Below are 20,002 nucleotides of genomic sequence, written 5' to 3'. Positions count from 1 at the left end.
CTTACGTGAAAACAGTTTCCCATACTTTGGGTACCTTTCATTATTTAATTTGATTTTTGGAGAGCTGGGAACTTAAAACACTGTCTCATTGTCTATGTTACATCTTTACTAATGAGTGAGACTGAACTTTTTTTTCTTGGCTCTTCCCCTTTTATATGAACTGTCTGTGTCTAGCTCCTGTGCTTCTTTCTCCTCTATTCCTTTTCTTTGTTCTTTGGGTAATTTGCTCTTTGAATCCCATGTATTGCAAATACTTTCCTTACTTGGTAATTTTTACTTAATTAGCCATACTTTTTTCCTTTAGTTAAAATAAATTGATCAAATTTGTTTGTATCCTTGTTTCTAGGTTCCTATTGGTACTTTCCCTGCAGTCCAAATTTTGTCTAGAATTTTATATATTTCTTTATAATTAATATTGGGATGACACTGAAGTTAGTTTTCAGGTTATAACAAGTTAAGTAATCAAATTAATGTGTGGTTATTCATTTGTCCAGTACCATACACCAGAATCCTTGTTTCTTTATGAACATGGTATTACATATTTTAACATACTAAATTCCCATGTATGTAAATGTTTTTTACTTGACTTTGTCTTTAGTCTACAAAATAACCATATACTAATTAATTTGCCATTTTTAACATTTAAATATTGAGTAGGTAGAATTCCCCTTTAATGATCTTTTTTGGAAGCTATTGCTAGAAATTTTTCTTTGCTTGTTTTTTAGATAAAGTTTATTCCTATTTTCTTAACTCCTTCTTCTCTTCCTCCACCAAATCATGTTATTTTGTCTTAGGCAGTATTGATTAATTTCAGAAAAACACATATCTAAAATATCTTCCTATCAGTAAACTAGATGTGTTTTTCTGTTTCTTATAATTTTGTGTTGTTTTGTTGGAGTTTTAGATTTCTTTCTATTAAGAACATTTCTCACTAAAATTTTTCCTACTTATAATTTTTTATTAGTATTATAAAAATGAATCCTCTTCCTTTGCATTTAAACTGTTATTCTTGGTATGCTTATTTCATAACTAACATGTTAATTCATATTATTATTTATTCCAAAATTATTTGACTCTTTTGTAATTTCCAGGTATATATTTTTAGAAGGATAATATTTCCAAGTATTAATATATTTCTTCTAGCTCCCAAATGAACAATTTATAGAATTCACTATCCACCTTGAGAGAAATGAGTCGCTCATGATAAAACAAAACAAAAGCTAGAAACAATGAGACCAAAGTAGTACAAGACATGGAGTTCCCTAGTGGTGGAGAACAGGTCAATAGGTTGGCAGGAAGGAAAGGTTGGTGGGAGGAGAGGGGAGGTTGGATGGTGTATGAGAAGGGAGAGAAATTCATTTCAGCCCAGAAAAGTTGGAGTGACTTATACAGATGGCAAATTTGGGAAATTAAAATGGAATGACAGGTTCAAGTCCTCTCTATTCCTCTTGAGAATGAGCATCACACATGTAGTGTGACTTCCTCTCTTCTGTTCCCATTCAATGGTCCTAATCATTGGGTCCCAGCATTACCTGTGACTGAATAGGTGAGTCTTCCTAACTGGGCTTTCATATTCACACACTAAGCTATTCTCTGGTGGAAACAGTACAGATAAGGGTAATACTTTTTGTTCTCCATTTCTGAATCCTTCTCTTATATACCAATTTATTTACAACTCGGGCAGAAAAGAAGTAGAGTTTGCTTGGGCCTCTGCCAAGAGTTTAGGGCTCCTGAAGACAGACAGCCTGCCTTTTTCACTAATCTTTCTCCAGTGTACAATGGTTAAGTGTGAAAAGTCTGGACTCAGACGAAATTCGTTCATAATCTGGCCAGAGAATTTACAAGCTTTGCCATGAGGGTATAAGATATTCATTTCAAAAGAACTCATTTTAACCATGAGAAAGTGTGTGCACATAATACAACTATCCCATAAAAGTGTTCTTGTGAGAATTAAATTAGATCTGTGATAAAGTTTAACACATTGAGTGTCATATGCTACACATACAATAAAAGCTATTAATATTATAACACATGAGAGATTTTATTGAAAATGACTGTTAGAAAAACTGATTACTGGAATTCAGGTTTGTACTGTATAAACATAATTGACAAAAACAGATATTTTCATAGAAAGAATTTTTGTAGAAATCAGGCTAGGCAATTTGTTTATGAATAAGATCAACCAACATTAATCATTTCCATTTATCACATAAAATGATGCATTTATTATTAGAAAACTCTATATAATATACTTGCATATAAATTTCTTTTTTGATTATACACATACACACACACAAATGTTTGTGTGTGGGAAAGTGTATTTATGTGTTTTAGTCAATTTTTTCACTGCTGAAAAATGATGAAAAGACCTGACAAGCACAATTTTAGAGAAGGAAAAGTTTATTTTGGGGTTCACAGTTTCAGAAATCTCAGTTCATAGACAGCCAGCTCCATTCCTCAGGACTCAGAGTAAGGCACAACATCATTGTGGAAGAGTGTGGTGGAAGAAAGCAGCTCAGGACATGTTGATCAGGAAGCAGAGAGAGAGAGAGAGAGAGAGAGAGAGAAAGAGTTCTGCTGAACAAGGACAAAATATATATCCATACCCCAAAGGCAGGTCCCCAAGGAGCCACCTCCTCCAGCCACACCCTTCCTTCCTACAGTTACCCCTCAGTTAATCCCTATCAGAGGATTCATTCACTGATTGGGTTAAGGCTATCATAACTCAATCATTTCACCTCTAAGCCTTCTCACATTGTCTCCCACACAAGTTTTTTGGGGAAACTACATACCAAATCATAACAACGTGTATATGTATTTCCTCTCCTTGGGGTACTTTCTAATCCTCTGGGGTTGTCCAAATTCCCATAGAAGCTCTGGGACACCTCTCTGTTGTTCATCCCATGGCCCCATGTCTGGCACCAGATCGACGTAAGTGTCCTGAGAAATACATCACTTGTATCAGCCACTCTGTTGAGATTATGCAAGATTGAGATACTGGAATTGTGCTGACACTTTGATTTTGTGTGGCTCTCACTTACATACATGACAGAATCAAGACTTTTGGCCTGATGAGTTTTGGATTAATTCAGCACAGATTCTTGGTTTGAGCATTGAATAGGGAATGGCTCTCACACAAGTATTATGATCTTGGTGCTGCCTCTAGTCTATAACACCCAAAGATGTCTCAGGTGGCAGTAACATGAACTTATCCTAAACAATTTGGTAGGACAGTCAGCCCCCACTCCACCTGTCAGGTAGGCTTCTTTTGTATAACCTTCTATCTCCTCCTAGCACTTCAAGATTATTGCTGCATGAAGTCATCAAGTCCTTCCTATAGATTTCCTCTTTGCCTCTATTGAAGTTGCAACATTGTGGTTTTCATTGTTGCCCTTAAACTCCTTAAACTGTGAAACAGAAGGGAAATTCATTCTGTTTAAGAACAGGAGGGTTCTTCCCACTTCTATGACCCTTCTCACCAGTGGTAATGTGCTGCCTCATTCCACTTTCTGCTACAGTAACAGAATACCCAAGATTGGTTAATTTATAAAGAAAAGAGCTTTATTTAACTCATAGTTCTGGAGACAGAAAAAAATCAAGATTGAGTGACCATGTTTGGCAAGGTCCTCATACTTCATCATAACATTGTAAAAGAAATGTGGATGAGAAGGAGGACCTGGCCTGCTTTATAATGACCTACTTTTGCAAGAACTAATTCATTTCACTGAGAAATAATTTAGTCTGATAAAATAGACATTAATCTCGCTTAAAAGTTCTACCTCCCCAAACTGCTACATTGACAACCAAATTTCAACATCCATGAATGCGTGCTACATCCAAACTGTAACATGTGCAGAAGGCAGAAGTGCAACTGACATGGAAAGAAATCTCATTCTGGAACGCTGTGTACAGCCTTAAATGCTCAAGAGAAAACATGACAGGAATATGCATTTTTCTACAATTTATTTTGTTTTGTTTTGTTTTGTTTTTGTTTTTCTACCTTTATGCAACAGGTAAATTATAAAATATTAAAATACAGGTAAATTATAAAAATATATGTAGTTAAACTAATATTGAATTATCATTTACTTTTCCTGCATACTATGTATAAGACTCATGTTTGTATGGACAAGACTTATATTTGTGATCATCATCAATACAGCAGAGTCACAAGGTTTGAGAAGTTAGTGTTCCTGGGAAGCAGGATGCATGTTGCCACATAATGAGTAGTTTTGTAAACAGCATTAAATAATTGATATTACTCAACCATAGATTCAAAAGACCCTGTATTGTTTCAATGCAAACAAATTCTGGAGAAGTACTGCTTTGCGATAAATAATGCGTATTATCTCTTTCTTGAGAAAGCAGATATGAAATAAGATAGGAATGATGATAGGAATGATAAGAATAAAGACAGGAAAAAATGGTTCTTGGGCCTGAACAAAAATAGACTGTATTGAACACTATTAAGAATCTTCCCAAACTCTAATTAGACAATAAATAAATACGTTACCTCTTATCTATTCATTATTTGAAAGCATCATCCATAAATCACTAGACTCTACATAGATCCATGAATTTCATAATGCACTTTGGAGTTTAATAAAAATATATATTTGGTGTGAGTACCTGGGATCTAGGGATGGGTTAGAATATCAATATATCAATAAGTCAAATGAAAAGATGTGATATGACTATCTCAATAAATATTGAAATGATGTTTGATAAATTTTAAAATATTTTCTTAAAATATATTAAAATTAAATTTGGAAACTTTTCTTTAGAAAATACATGTTTCCATCTCAGAGATAACTTTATAACTATTAATGAAACTTTAGAAGCTTTGGAGATAGAACTGAATTTGTGTGTAGTTTCTATAACTTGCTGGCTTTGGTTCCTGGAAATACTTACTATTAAAGCCTTGGTTTTCTTATCAGTAACAATAAGTGAGGCAATCTTATCTGTGTGATAGGATTGTGGTGACAGTTATATAAAATATTACTTGCAAGCTGCTTAGCAAAGTGCCTGGAATATAGTGAGAAGTCAATAAATAATTGTCTATTAAAAGTACCGTACCATCACCCAAGTGGAGAAATGACTTTGCAATGTATAAGACATTGGTAAGGAAAACCACATGGTGTCAGTGTACAAAACCATTGAATAAGTTGAGTTGCATATCCTTGGATGGTAAAACTAAATATTGTAAGGACAGAATTCTTTCTAATTTTTTAATGTGTTTCATGCAATTATAATCCATATTCCAAATTATTTGTCACTTTAATAAAAATCATTCTGATCTTCATATTAAATAGTATGGATTTTTTAGAAAAAGAAATATAGTGAGAAAGGGTTTGGACTATTAAAGTTGTAATTCTTTCTTTCTTTCTTTCTTTCTTTCTTTCTTTCTTTCTTTCTTCCTTTCTTTTTCTTTCTTTCTTTGTCTTCTTTGTGGTTCTGAGAATGGAACTAAGGGGCTCTACCACTGAGCTACATCCCTAGCTCTTTTATTTTTTAGTTTGAGACAGAGTCAACCTAAGTTGTGCAGGCCGAACTTGGACTTGTGATTTTCCTGCCTCAGTCTCCCGAGTGGCAGGCATTACAGGCCACCATGCACGGCTTCCAACATGTAATTATATAATGCTGTAATAGTCAAAACTGAGAAATGATCGTATAAGAATCAACCAACAGATAATAAAGCTAAAGACACTAGGAAAAAAATGATGTGTGAAGATGTAAATGTAGACATACATATGTAAAGTGAGTATCCACAAAAAATAGGGATACATATTACTTAATACATGAAAGTGGAAAGAACCAAGTGGACAATATGAAATTTTAATGTTGCCAATCTTTATTATTCAATAACTCCTGATATTTCAAAGTTTAAAATCATAAAACAAAACAGTAAGTGGTTAAGAACAGTATCTAAGTATATGACTATGTGTAAGTAAAAAATTGAAGCATAAAGATGACTCACGCATTGCAAATATTAAACATTTTGTGTAAGAACACTACAAACTGAATTTAAAATATCAATACTTTCACTAATACATAGTGCTTGGCAAATAGCATAAACTCAGTAATAACCCAAGTGTTCAATCATAGGGAAATATTTATGTTATATTAAATAACATCAATTATGGCATATTCATGAAATGGAGATTATTTTTTAGCAATTGAAGCAAACTTTAAATGAATTTTGGTGAGTTTGAAAATAGGTATAATGTGATGCTAATAGAAAAAAACCTCAAGAGTTATAACAACACAAAATATGACCTTAATTACATCAGAATTTTTTTAAAAAACAAACAAAATTTAATAGCAGTTAAGTTTTGGTGAGTTTTTTTTCTTTGTTTTAATTTTGCTTTTACAGTATAGAATGTTTTAAAGGACACTTTATCAAGGTATATGTTAACTTTATAAACCAGCAATATGTCTCTTATACTGCAAAAAAAAAAAAAAAAAAAAAAAAGGAAGGGTAGTTATTTTTTTTAAGTGGGGGAAGAAGTTGGAAATTCCTATTTTTAGAACTTTTCAAGTTTAAATAGATAAAAGACTTTCAAATACATCTTTCTGGTAGAGTAGATATAGTGAAGGAAAATTAATGTTGAAAACAGAATTGGTATCTCCCTGTTGGTGAGAATTAAACCAATAAATCCCATGAGTTCCCGTGGGTAATCATTTAAAGTGGCAAGAATACAACACATATCATTCAGCTTTAGACCCACTTTTATTTTGGGGGTCCAGATTTACATATTAGGAAGTGAAGTCTGGGCATAAAGGCATAAAAACATGATTTCTTTTTTTAAGTTAAGAGTAAAAGAATATCCATGGACAAAGACTTATGTGATGTAGAGTTCCAAAGACTGATAGTACTAAGGTTGTCATTAAATTTAACCAAGTCCTTGATGTGAGAAATTTCAGTTCATTGTTGATGACACAGATTGCAGAAGCATATGGAAGCAATTAAAGGAAAGTAAATGGAGACTGTGGGTGCAGGCTGCATATTTGTGTAGCTTGACTAGATAAAAGGAATAATATAGGATGAGATCTAAAAAAGGCAATGAGGACTCTGGTGTCTTCTTTCAGACTTGAGGAAATTTGAGCATGAAAGAAAATCAAAGTAGAAGGCAAAATTGATGATTTTCTGGTGGGGGTGTGGGAGTTGGGAGAGTATGAGTGAGAACAGTATCTCATTATGAGGGAATAGAAGGTTCTGTTGCAAAGGCTGAGGGGTTAGATTTCCAGATAAGAGAATTCCTCCTCTGCAGAGATTAGCCGGAAGGAAGTTCTGATAGATGTTAAAACTTCATCAAGAAAGACAGCTGTGGCCTGGGAAGAGCTTAGTATGTACAGGCCAGAAGCTGTGCATCAGAAGATAAGACCCTGACTCCCTGTAAATTAGGTATAGGATGTGAGGACATGGCTGGTGGTTACTAGGCCTACTAGCCACAGTGGGTTTATTTCTTCTCTGATCAGTGGGAATTCTATGTAGTCTGTAATATGGTGGGGGCAGGTGTCTGTAAAATAAGGAGAATCCCTTGGAAAACTTGTAATGCATTTTTGTAAACAGATGATAATTTTTTTTTAAAATAATGGAATGAGGTGAGAAGAGGGCTCAATGGGTGTAGAGACTGGTTAAAATCTTCTGGAAAAACACATAAATTTCAGTGTAGTATTTGAGTCAGAGTCACAAGAGAATGGCCTGGTGGTGGCTCTGACAGGAGCTTCTTGGTGGTGGCTCTGACAGGAGCTTCTTAGTTCTTTTGAGAATCCCAAACAATCTTGCTGTCTGAATATGATCGTTTTGATGAGTGACTAATATGATTGAGCTTAAAAGCCCTTCTTTCAAACTATCTTATTTACCAACGTGGATTTTTTTGGGGGGCCTCTAATTTAAAATTGGTTTTGAGGTTCCCCTGTGGTGGCCTCTTAGATTTACAGTGTTGGTACTATGGAAATATCTTAGAATCTGGATGCACAGTGGGTCCGTGGGAACAAAAAGATTCTCACACACGAAAAGCTCCATAAACCATCTACTGCATTGTCTTAGGTTGCTTGGAGAAACTGCATTCATATTCATAATGTATTGTATAATTATGAGATTCTTATTTTCATATTTCCCAGTGTGCCTTTTCAGCTCTGCTCTATTACCAAATTAAAGAAGACAACGTAACTTTACAAAATTAGAGTGTTCTGTTTTGTATGTTTCAGTTTGACAGTACCCTATTTTTAATTTGTTCATCATTGATCCTAATAAAGACAAACTGTCATTGTAACCATTGCATGGAATTCAATGCATTAGTTTTATTGCCTCTATAACAGCTGCTCATATGTCGCTTTCCCCTGTCATTCAATGCTGATACGTCCTTTTCTGTAGTCAGTGCCAGAAAAATTCAGGAGAGCTCGCAGTATAACACCTCTATAAGACCTGGATTAAGGAAAAAATTCCCAGGAAAGGGGAGATTTTATTGTGTGTCTTCATTGTACATTTACTATTTAGATCAAATAGAGAACATATACAGGAAAGCACTTCATGTGTTGCTCCAGGAATAAGCAGATATTAAATATTATACTGGTTTTCTTTTACTAGGTTTATAAATTTTGCCTACCACCTAAACTCCTAGGTCTTAGTTTCCTCGTGTGAAAATTGGGAATGAGAATGATTGCCTTACTGGACTCTGTAAGGGTCAAATGGGAAAATGTTGTTAACTTCATATCTAGAGAAAAGAAATGCAATATTTTGCATGAAATGAGGTACTAAAATTTCATGTAAAAAATCTGGTGTCAATTTTTTATAAAATTTCACAACTATTACATGGTTTGGCAATATTTACAATAATCTGAAATTAATGCATGTAAAAACCTAAAATTTATCTTCATTATTTAAGATATTTTATTTTGCCAAGAAAAAAATCTGCTGGCATGTCTGTATACATTCAAATACAGGGATCTTCTATGAATCTATTGAGATGGAATCTATTACCAGCTAAGTTTAGAACATGATAGGTAATACTGTGCTGCAGCTTAGCACAGGATAGGGTAAAGAAAATCAAAGATGTGGTCAGCAGTAGGTTGTATTTAAAGTGGGGCACACAATTTGTTGTCTTCTATCTCTTTAGATTTGTCTGCTTTGGTTGAGTGCACTGCTTAAACTTCCTTCTAGGGGGCAGCAGTGCCCTGGAATTTTGCCAATCTTCTTTCTTTTTCTATTTAAGCCTACTTCAGTGACTCTCAGGTCTTCTCCAAAGAAGCAAAACCACAAGAAAGTAAATGTGCTAATTACGTTACCAAATGGGCACACTGATGTTAGAAACCAGTAATGTTCTACTCAAAGTCATTAGAAGGAAGGGCTGTTGAAGGGCATTTGTAAAGAAAATATAAAATGATACAGTTAAGAGGAAACTAATATATTATAAAAGACTGGCCACACATGGGAGAGAAGCTCTTATTTCACCATCATATTTGATACATACTTTATTGCTATTAAAATCAAGGTTACTGGGGATAAATGAATATTTATTTACCGAATAAAATTTTGAGACACGGAATTTTAGGTGTGTGAGAATTAAAATCTGATGAATATAACACTTTCCCAATAAGTATAAAATGTTTTGGGAGAAATACGAATAGACTTAAATCTGACTTGGACTTTCTTAAAATTCCTTTGATTTGTCACAAAAATTTATTGAATTATTGATTTATTTTGAATAAGGATTATGGTTTTACAAAATAACTCAAAATGCGGAGCAGAAATCAGTTGAAAACTCCTCTACAAGCATAGTAAATCTTGATATCAGATTATATACATGAAATTTTATTTCTTATCTCACTTGATCACATTCAATTATAGTTTTAATATAGGTTGCATATTTAAATGTTTGGGAACTTTCATTTTTGTAGTTTTATATTTTGATCTCTTTTATCATATCTTTTAGACCCTGGTCCCAAACCCTAGGATAGAAGGATTGGGTACTATCAGTATGAGAACTCAGATAGATCAATCTGGTTATTGAGCAGAACAAAGGTTAGTTGCTTCAAAAATTATCTCAATCATACTATCATTATCTGGATAGAATAAGGAAATCTGTCTATTTTCTTCTCATAGCCAATCCAGTCCTCTCTACCTGGCAATTAATCCTGAATTTTTACTTAAATGATATTTCAAAAATATGGTGGGCATGAGAAGAAGTAGAAATTTTTTTTCCCCCCTAGGACTCTCAGATGTTCTGGAGTAGCCTCCTTTATTGTAACTTTAGAGTGGAAACTTGTCTGATTGTCATTACTTTGTAAAATATATGATACTGACATTTTCCCTTTTCTCCAAGAGAGATAAAGTAATAGACCAAATGGGAAAAATTCCTGAGTTATATTTAACTCAATTTTTGCGCTGAGTTCTTACTCATTACTCTTAATTGCCAAATCTTAGAGCTATGAAAAAAATGTATTACCACTAATCATATAATGAATGAAATCTGATATTATTTACCTAGAATATACTCACTCTAGAGCTTTCTTTACTTAACATTTGATGAAAAGTACAATTATCACTGGAGAAATGTAAATATCTTTCAAATATGCTAACTGTTCTTTTTCCAATATACCCTTGTCTGTTATTAAAAAGTATTTTATTGCTACTAATGCAGGGGGAGTGACAATTTTAAGATGAATTCAGAAATGCTCCTGTAGGATCAAGCATCAGACATGAAATGTGAAGTGCTGTCACACTGGCATGAATGACTGCTACTATAATCGCTGGCTCTACTTTTATTAGGTTTTTTTATTAATTAAATATAAAGTCTGTCATTGGCCTTATAAAAATACTCATCTGCTTTCCTTTAATTTCAAGCAGATTAAAAGTAAGACTTGGCATTAATTAAAAACTTAAAATTTACAGGGAATTGTAATTGCAAACAACATTTCAGTGGTGAACAAGTAGATGACTTCTTAGTTATGTTTAGTAATACACTGGGATTGAATCATGACAAGATGAAAATGAATTATTTGTAGAAAAGGACACCATCATTTTTCTTTGCCCATTGCATCTTGTATCCTGTCCAACTGGGAGCATATGAGAGGAGGAGATCAACAAATTAGGTCCGTTTATCCTTGATCAGTTTTAAACTTTTATACTCATGTCTAGAAATCTCACTTTTACTTTGAAAACGTGGGTGCATTTGGGTAGTCAGGGATAAAAATTCCAAACCCATCATCAGGATTATGCAGTTTAATCAAAGTACTTCAACATCAAAATCTGTAAATAACGACTGCAGCCTCCTATCTTTAAGTTGAATTTGGGTTGTATAGAGCAAACGATGTCCAAGAGGTTCCTGGAAGTTTCACATTTTATTATTTAGAGCCTGTTGCATAAAAGGGCCATCTTCTGTGGGAACCTGTAGTACAGATATTTTCCAATTAGCATCTTTGCATGTTCTCCTCTGTCATAAGTCGGCTTTAGCCTTGTCACACTGGGCTTTTAAGGGGAGCTCTATCTTTGCAGCCCAGGCTACATGTGACAAGATTAAATTGGCACACTTTACTCTATAGCTCTTGTGTTTCTGGCAGCGCTAGCCTGGCTGATACCTCTGAGAGAAGGCTCAGCTGTCACTCAGTGACCCATTAACACTGCCATTCCATCCTGCAGTGTCATTTTTCTCATTCTTATGGAGATAATGCTCCCTGGAGATCGCCAATACCTGCAGGAATGAAAGAGAACAGCAGAGACAGGCTAACTATCAAAGAGGGAGCAAACAACACAGCAAGACCAAGAATTCCAACAGTTGAATTTTAAATGGAATGAAAAGATGAGGCCCATTGGAAGGTGGAAAGAGGATCCAGTTTTGATGTATCATAACTTTTTAACAAGCTATTTTCTTCTCCTTGCCTGAATATCAAAAGACGTGCCCCAAATAAGAGTTGCAACTAGATGTAAGGAAGACAACTGCTTTGAATGTGTAATAGGAAAATTTGGGCATGAATTTATAATTTACAAATATAAATAGAGCATGAATGAAGGGGAATTTACAAATATAAATAGAGCATGAATGAAGGGGGATTGTTTAATATTCTTACCAGAACAGGATCCCTGGTTACAGTTGTCTTATTGGGGTATATCACCTTCTTAGTGGAAACACAACAAATAAAATATCTTTGCAACCCTGGACCTAAGACTTCTTCTGTCTTCTGATTAAGCTGCAAGTGATTTAAGCAAAATTTGCTCTTTTGCAATTCATTCAAACTGCATATTGTTTCATGGGTCACTTTCTAAGAAGTTGCACTTGCTATTGGTTACTCAAAAAAAAAAAAAAAAAAAAAAAAAAAAAAAGGCATTATAAGAGAATGCTTCTCCACTTGCCAGATAAGGCTGGTTCAATTTAGAGAGTCATAACTGAAAGGAAAAATAAAGACAAAAACAAAACCCAATCAACCAAACACCCAAAAAACAAAGACACCAAATCCATGGGAACTTGTTTGAGGTATATTTTAATAGAAGAAAAATCCTCAAAAAACAACACAAAGATAGTAGAAAGGAAAAAAAAATAGGTATAAAACTGAACAGGTTTCAGAATTCCTAAAAAGGGTAAAGAAAGGTGTTGGGGGTGGGTGTAGCATACATTTTACCAGAGTCTGCATCTCAACCCTGCCTCTGTTCTTCCTAGACTAGGCAAAATTTATTATTGGGATTATTCCTTATTTTCAGGTTGAGGTTTGTGCACTCTCCTCCCTCCTTCCTCCTCCCCGAGGTGAGGCAGGTGTTAGAAGCCTTGGGGTATATGCGGCATATTCTTTAGGAGCACTAACTTCTCTTTACAAAGGATTTTTTAGTTTATTTTGAAAAGAGTTGATTGAACCACTACTAATTTATGACCTTTAATTAAAATAGGTATGGCATATTATGGAGTAGGGTAAAATATTCACGTGTATTTTAAACATCAAAAACAAGACTTTAGAGAAGTCTTGGTAAGATGATAGATTTTTGATCCAGCCTCTTGTGTGCCTTAGGGATGGAATTTGTCCCTCTTGAACATTCATCCACGAAGAGAAAGTTGGAAGGAGCAATGCTGGACGCTGTGGAGTTGAGCAGGGAGGAGGGACTGAGATAGCCGGTTTAACTACGAAGGTGGTGATAATGAGCATCGGCGTCCTTCGGCCCAGTCTTCAAGCAGAAGCGACCTCTGTCTGTATTTCACAGTTGCACGGAACTGCACGATGCAATCAGCGCCGGCAGCCCAGCGCGGCACAGGCCTCGGTCCCCGCGGAATTCGCGCGGTGATTGTGGCGCCGCGTACGTTCGGCGGGGAAAGAGACCCAACCCCGCCCGCCCGCCAGCCAGCCCACCCTCCGGGCTGGTGGGGAGCCGCGGCGCGCAGCCAGCCCTGCTCCATGAGGAAGATGCTGGCCGCTGCCGTGTCCCGCGTGCTGTCGGTGGTCGCCCAGAAGCCGGCTCGCAGAGTGTTGCTGTCGTCCTGTAACTTTTCAAACAAGGCTACGTTTGAAATGAAGAGCTGCGATCTTTACCTGTTGGAAAAGGGTCCCCCGGTCGCGACGGTCCTCACCAGGGAGGATGGAATCAAGTACTACAGGATGATGCAGACGGTGCGCCGCATGGAACTGAAGGCAGATCAGCTGTACAAACAGAAATTCATTCGTGGTTTCTGTCACTTGTGTGACGGTCAGGAAGCTTGCTACGTGGGGCTGGAGGCGGGAATAAAGCCCTCGGATCATGTCATCACGTCCTATCGGGCTCACGGCATCGGCTATACCCGGGGACTTTCCGTCAGATCCATTCTGGCAGAACTGACAGGTCGAAGAGGAGGCTGTGCCAAAGGAAAGGGAGGCTCGATGCACATGTATACCAAAAGGTTCTACGGGGGCAACGGCATTGTGGGGGCGCAGGTGCCCCTGGGAGCTGGTATAGCCCTGGCCTGTAAATATATGGGAAGCAATGAGATCTGTTTGACTTTATATGGGGATGGTGCTGCTAACCAGGGCCAGATAGCAGAAACATACAATATGGCAGCCTTGTGGAAATTACCTTGTGTTTTCATCTGTGAGAATAACCTCTATGGAATGGGGACATCTATTGAGAGATCATCAGCCAACACGGACTATTACAAGAGAGGCAATTTTATCCCTGGGCTGCGGGTAGATGGGATGGACATTCTATGTGTTCGGGAGGCGACAAAGTTTGTTGCTGACTACTGTAGATCTGGAAAGGGGCCTATATTGATGGAGTTGCAGACCTACCGCTATCATGGACATAGCATGAGTGATCCAGGACTCAGTTACCGCACACGGGAAGAAGTTCAGGATGTAAGAAGTAAGAGCGATCCTATTAAGCTTCTTCGAGAGAGAATGCTAAGCAAGCAGCTCACCAGTATTGATGAATTAATGGAAATCGAGGCTAATGTGAAGAAAGAAGTTGAGGAGGCAGCCCAGTTTGCTACAACCGATCCGGAACCACCTTTGCATGAATTAGGCTTTCATCTTTACAACAATAATCCACCTTTTGAAGTTCGTGGTCCGAATCAGTGGATCAAGTTTAAGTCCATCAGTTAAAGGAGACTATATGTAAAATTGGTAATTCTCTAATGAAGCATTCATGATTAAGAACCTGTGTTCTCAACTTTGCTAAAAAGGAATAAAAAGTATAAAAGAAACGTTTTGTAAACTTTCATTAAGAGATTAACAGATTATGAGACTAAAAGATATTCAATGAAAAGGAAAATTCAATTTGTATATTATTGCATTAAAACATACTGTATGGTAAATCTTAGATTATCTTGAATTTATACAGGCCTAAAATAGGAAAAATAGAGGATTGACAACACAAATTATTTGGTAATAGTTTTATTTGATTAGCTTTATTTGAATAGCTTTATATTATTTTAATAAACACTTTTATTTAAAGGAAAAATTGTTCTTTGATTCCTGCTCCCTCTGCCATGACTGTGTGTAAAGTCACTATGCTGAGTTAGGGGATCACTTCAAGCCACTCAGAACCTCTCCTGCTCTGCCACTTGCAAGAGTTTACTTGAATTAACCAATAACTGACACTATTAACATAGCAAGCATGCACATGTAATATTGGTGCTGAAGCTTGTTAACAATGTTTTTTTTTTTTTTTTTTTTTTTTTTTTTTTTTTACAGTGAAACATATTTAACGGGGCAGGGAATAAGAACAAACACTTTTTTTTACATATATTTTATTCTGTTACATTTTTAATGTACTAATTTAAAGGAAAAAATAAACCAAAAACTAGAGAAAATTGCATTTTCTTTTAATCTTCATGTTAAAGGTACTCTTATTTGACAGTCTTTTCATACCATTGTGTGTTCTAGATTTAAAGGAGACATCCTGATAATTTCAGACTGAAAATGAAAATATAAAGATGGGACATCAAAGGAGTTAAACAGAGGGGATGACATTAATACAAAAATAAAAGTAAATCTTGCCTTGCCTTTTATTATAGTTATTGACTGTTCACTATGTAATTAACTATTTCCTGTCTTTTAAATAGATTATTTTTCCAAAGGAAAATCTAACTTGGATCATAAAGGTTCATTCAGCCTTCTCTCTAGGCCAACATCATATCAATTAGCAAGTCATGACTTGGTGAAAAGTTTTACTTGGTTATATTTGACTAATGACCTAAAATCTTATTGAATTTGATGTCTGGCATACCTTATTCCTCTGAGATAGACTTTACCAGAACCAGGAATATGAATTCTTTAATGATTTAACAAACAGTTGTGGAACTTACCAAAAGAATAAGATAAAGGTTAAACCTTTTTCTTTACCAAACAGCACTTACTTCTAGAAATAGAACCTGATTCTAATAACTTTAATAGGAAGCCGAAAGCTCCAAGACTTGAGAGCCTGAACATTTGTACACATATGCACAGGCATTATCTCTATAATCTCCCCCAAACAGGTTTAAACAACTAAGGTAGCCTCCACATTCCAATTCAAAAAAACAGAGATCAGCATCATATTTTATAAATGAGTGATATTACCAATTAACATGTTTTGGTTAGAATATTACAGCTGCAAATCAGAGACTTCATTTGAATCCCCACCTTTAGAAAAAAGAGGATTTTTATAAAATATTCAAAATAATAAATTCATTATTCTAATGACTTTCTTTTTATTTTGGTATGCTGAAATTTCCATAAGCTTTCAAGTGGAAGATAAGCTGCTCAATTAAAGTCATTTTACATATATGATATACAAAAATCATTTTAAAAGTTTGTTTACATAATGGATTCTTTTGATGCCAGCAAAATTTAAGATAGAAATAATTGATAACAAATGGAAACATCAATAAATCAAGATATACAGATATTGGACTTCATTTTGGGGAAAAAATACAAATCTTACTACATTAGAGAAATAAAGTAACTTTGTCACAATCTATATTATCAAGTTCCATTAGGACAGGAGTATTCAACATCAAAACATGTTCCGACTTCTATGTGGACTTTCAATTACTGCTATAATCATATCTTTGGTTGTGTGTAATCCCATAACTATGGAAAAAAAAAAAAACTAATCTGAAAAACTACTCAAACCTGTTGTCTTCAATTAGGTCAAGTTCTGTTACTTGACTAATAATAGCTATCATTTATCAAGCTGTCAACCAGAGAAGTGTAGAAATCCAGCAGGTGTATTCTACTTCCTGTCTATAGTACTAGGCTATTCAATCTGTTTTATCCATATATTATAAGATCTAAATAAGCCATGATAGTCATAAGAATTTCATTGCTGCAACAATGTGAGGACATGTGAGAGAATAAAGAGTTCCTAATGTCTTAAACTGTATGATTCTGTATAAAAATAGGCTGCATATGTGTAGAATGGAGTGAGGAACAAAGCAGGCTAAAAAAGGTGTATAAAGGGAACACTCAGATGCATTAGAATTTATTTAAAATAAGTGGATATATCTTGTCTTCCCATCTAGTGTACCAAAGACAGCATATTATTACTAAAATTTAACCTGATAGTTTGTGAGAAAGAACTTTTTAAAATCAAAATATGACTTGCACACAAAGAATTCACTGTTCTAAAAGTGTACAATTTAGTGGGTTTAGTATACTCACAAGGCTATGTAACCGTCACTGCTATTTCCAGAATATTTTCATCACATTCAAGAGAACATCCATGCCCATTTTCAGTCTCTTCTGTTTCCTTAGAAATTATAAATCTGCTCTCTGGATTTTCCTAGCTTGGACATTTCATACAAATCATACAATATGTGGTCCTATGTACCTAGCTACTATAATGTTTTCAAGTTTCATCCATTCCGTAGAATGTAACAGTACTATATTCTTGTTTCATGGCTGAATTACACTCCACCTTGTTTATCCATTTATCAAGTGGTAGTTATTGTTATTTTTCCCTACATTTTTAGGTAGTAGTACTGAGACAAAGTTCAATTTTTTAATCTCAAAGACATTAGAAATTTTAAAGGCACTGGCTGAGGCATATCTCTTATGGTACTATCTCTTTCAATCAAATTAAGTGGAAAAGTGTTAAAATATGATTGAAGTATTAATCAGCCATAAAGAAGAATGAAATTATGGCATTTGCTGGTAAATGGATGAAACTGGAGATTATTTTGCTAAGTGAAATCAACCAGTCCACAAAAGACAAAGGTTGAATGTTTTCTCTGATATGCAGAAGCTAATCCAAAAATAAGAGGGGGGGGGGCAGGGGAGAGAATGGGAGAAAAAAAGGGAAAGGGAATTTTATCAAAATAGAGGAAAACTCAATAGAGTAGGGGATAGAGGAGGAGGAGGAGGAAGGGATGGGAAAAGGAAAGAAGAGTGGGATAAATCTGACCAAACTTTCATAAGTGCATAATATGGCACCATGTATACCAGCATTGTGTACATCCACATCAATTAAAAACAGCAAAAAAAAAAATAAACTATAAAAATGAATTGAAAATGGACCTGTTGATTGGAAGTAAGGGAGTGGGGTTGATGGACACCTGGGTATGGAATTGGAGCAGATTGTGCTCCATGCTTTTATGATTATATCAGGTGTATTCTGGTGTTGTATATAATGAGAAAGGAAAAAAAAATCCACCATTGGGTCTGATTATTTAATATAAAACTATTGTTCTGATTAGATTTTGATATTTTTAATATAATTTTTTTAGGGAAATTTTAGATTTTCAGAAAAATTAAGAGCATACGACCTTTACTCATTTTCCCGAATTTTTAACATCTTATATTAGTATGAGGTAAGGAAAAGGTAAACTCAACAGATGGGGTGACTCAGAACTTCTATATCCCTTACAATTCTGTGAGAGAAGCTGAACCCTTGGAATATTCTGCCTGATAATAATGGTTTTGTAAGCCCGATGCCTTGATCTATGGTGTTTCCATATAACCAACTAAATTTATCTTAATAGCATGTCTTTAAGTTACTTCATGGAGAAGGTGCTCCTGGAAGCATGTGCATGGATTCTCTAGTCTTCTCTCCAATGTTTTTTCCCTTTGTTGATTTTGATCTGTATCCTTTCACTGTAATAAACCATAACTACAACAGAAAATCAATTAATCAAGTTTTTTAAGTATCTAGAATACAGAACTATATATATACAACAAGAGTTATGGAGCTATTTAATGGCTAATTCAGGTTCACACAGTAAATGATAGTAGTAACCCTTGTTACTATTTTATTTTACTAGACTGCTTTTGAGTGTAAAACATGATATTTTGTATTTATATATAATCTCATTTGATATCCTTAATATTTATTTAATGTAGACATTAAGCCTTAATCTTACCAAAGAGGAAATTGAAGTTCAAGTAAGATACTCAAGATGTCACAATTTATAAATGGCAGGGGTAATATTCAAAACCAGGTAGAAAAGTCCATATTTTGAAAATTACTTTTTTTTTAAATACTGCTTTCTAATTTCTGCTTCTAGTAAAACTCATCTATGTATTACATTGTGTAATCAAAGTTAGGGTTCTCAAGAGAACAAGTGACATTAAGTAAACCAATTCAGATTCAGAAGCCCCCAAGTTTAGACCAGTGTATAAGTTCATTCAAAGGAGGAGCAGTAAGAGAAGCAATAGATCTCCAAAAGAAAGGAGGCTGCCTGGAGACACAAGGACAACAGTGCAGTACACTTTCCTCCCATCTCAGTCTGACTTCCAGGTTAACTACAATGCCTACAACATATGCTTTGTGGTTTATAGGTAAAATGTTGTCAACCATAAGACAAGAACGGTACTACAGATTGTAGTTGCAATTTCAGTGACGGAGGCATATCTTAGCACCCACATGAAGTTTTCTGTTGATCGGTGAGTGTGAGGTCTTGGTGAGTCAAAGTCAGCACTTGAAATGCTAAGGATGTGTGTGAACAGTGGGGTTCACAGTTGTTATGACTCATCTAGTCAAGTAGAAGAGAAATTCAGGCAGCTAAGCTCTCGGGAATAATAGAACCTGAGAGGCAAAGGTAAAGTCAAGTCAGGAAATAAGCCAAACCAATTGCCATTAGAAAAGGAGGGAAACAGAAGACTAATCAGAGGGCAGGAGAATGAGGCAGACCTGTGCAAAAACAGGGACAGGAGAACTAGAACTAGGGGATGGCATTTGATGGTCTTTGTATTGTTAAGGAAGTTACCTATTGGATGGATTGAATCAGTAGCATATCATGTCTTAATTGTCCCTTTAGAACCTAATCCTTCATGTCAAGTTCTACTAGGTCTTAAAGTCACCCTGCCTTTATGTGATATGGAAATATATTAGAGTCTGGACTCTGATGTCACTTAGATTTGGGTTCAAATCCATGACCCTGGTATCTAGAGAAATAGTAGCATGGGAAAATGACCTAACTCTGAATCTCTTTGTCTGTAAGAAGGTGAATTCATATGACCATTTTATTTTATTTTATTTTGCAGTGCTGGGGATTGAACCCAAGGCCTTGTGCTTGCGAGGCAGGCACTCTACCAACTGAGCTATATCCCAGCCCCTATATGACCA

At 35.3% G+C, this 20,002-nt stretch overlaps 1 protein-coding gene across 1 annotated transcript; it reads left to right on the top strand.

Moving 5' to 3' along the window:
- Positions 1 to 13,383: 13,383 nt before the first annotated feature.
- On the top strand, positions 13,384 to 14,559 carry Pdha2 (pyruvate dehydrogenase E1 subunit alpha 2). Its single transcript, XM_047567332.1, has 2 exons — positions 13,384 to 13,896; positions 13,990 to 14,559. The coding sequence occupies exons 1-2, from the start codon at positions 13,384 to 13,386 to the stop codon at positions 14,557 to 14,559; spliced, it is 1,083 nt and encodes a 360-aa protein (XP_047423288.1).
- Positions 14,560 to 20,002: the final 5,443 nt, after the last annotated feature.

This window comes from Sciurus carolinensis, chromosome 10 (genome assembly GCF_902686445.1).
Source record: "Sciurus carolinensis chromosome 10, mSciCar1.2, whole genome shotgun sequence".
NCBI classification, from domain to species: domain Eukaryota; kingdom Metazoa; phylum Chordata; class Mammalia; order Rodentia; family Sciuridae; genus Sciurus; species Sciurus carolinensis.
The sequence above is the reverse complement of the archived record's forward strand: the minus strand, read 5'-3'. Positions and strand labels throughout refer to the sequence as shown.

Excerpts from the sequence above, each read along its gene's own strand:
- Pdha2 (XM_047567332.1), top strand. The coding sequence starts at position 13,384 with ATGAGGAAGATGCTGGCCGCTGCCGTGTCCCGCGTGCTGTCGGTGGTC. Across the intron at positions 13,897-13,989 it reads ACGGCATTGTGGGGGCGCAG|GGCCAGATAGCAGAAACATA; the intron begins GTGCCCCTGGGA and ends GCTGCTAACCAG.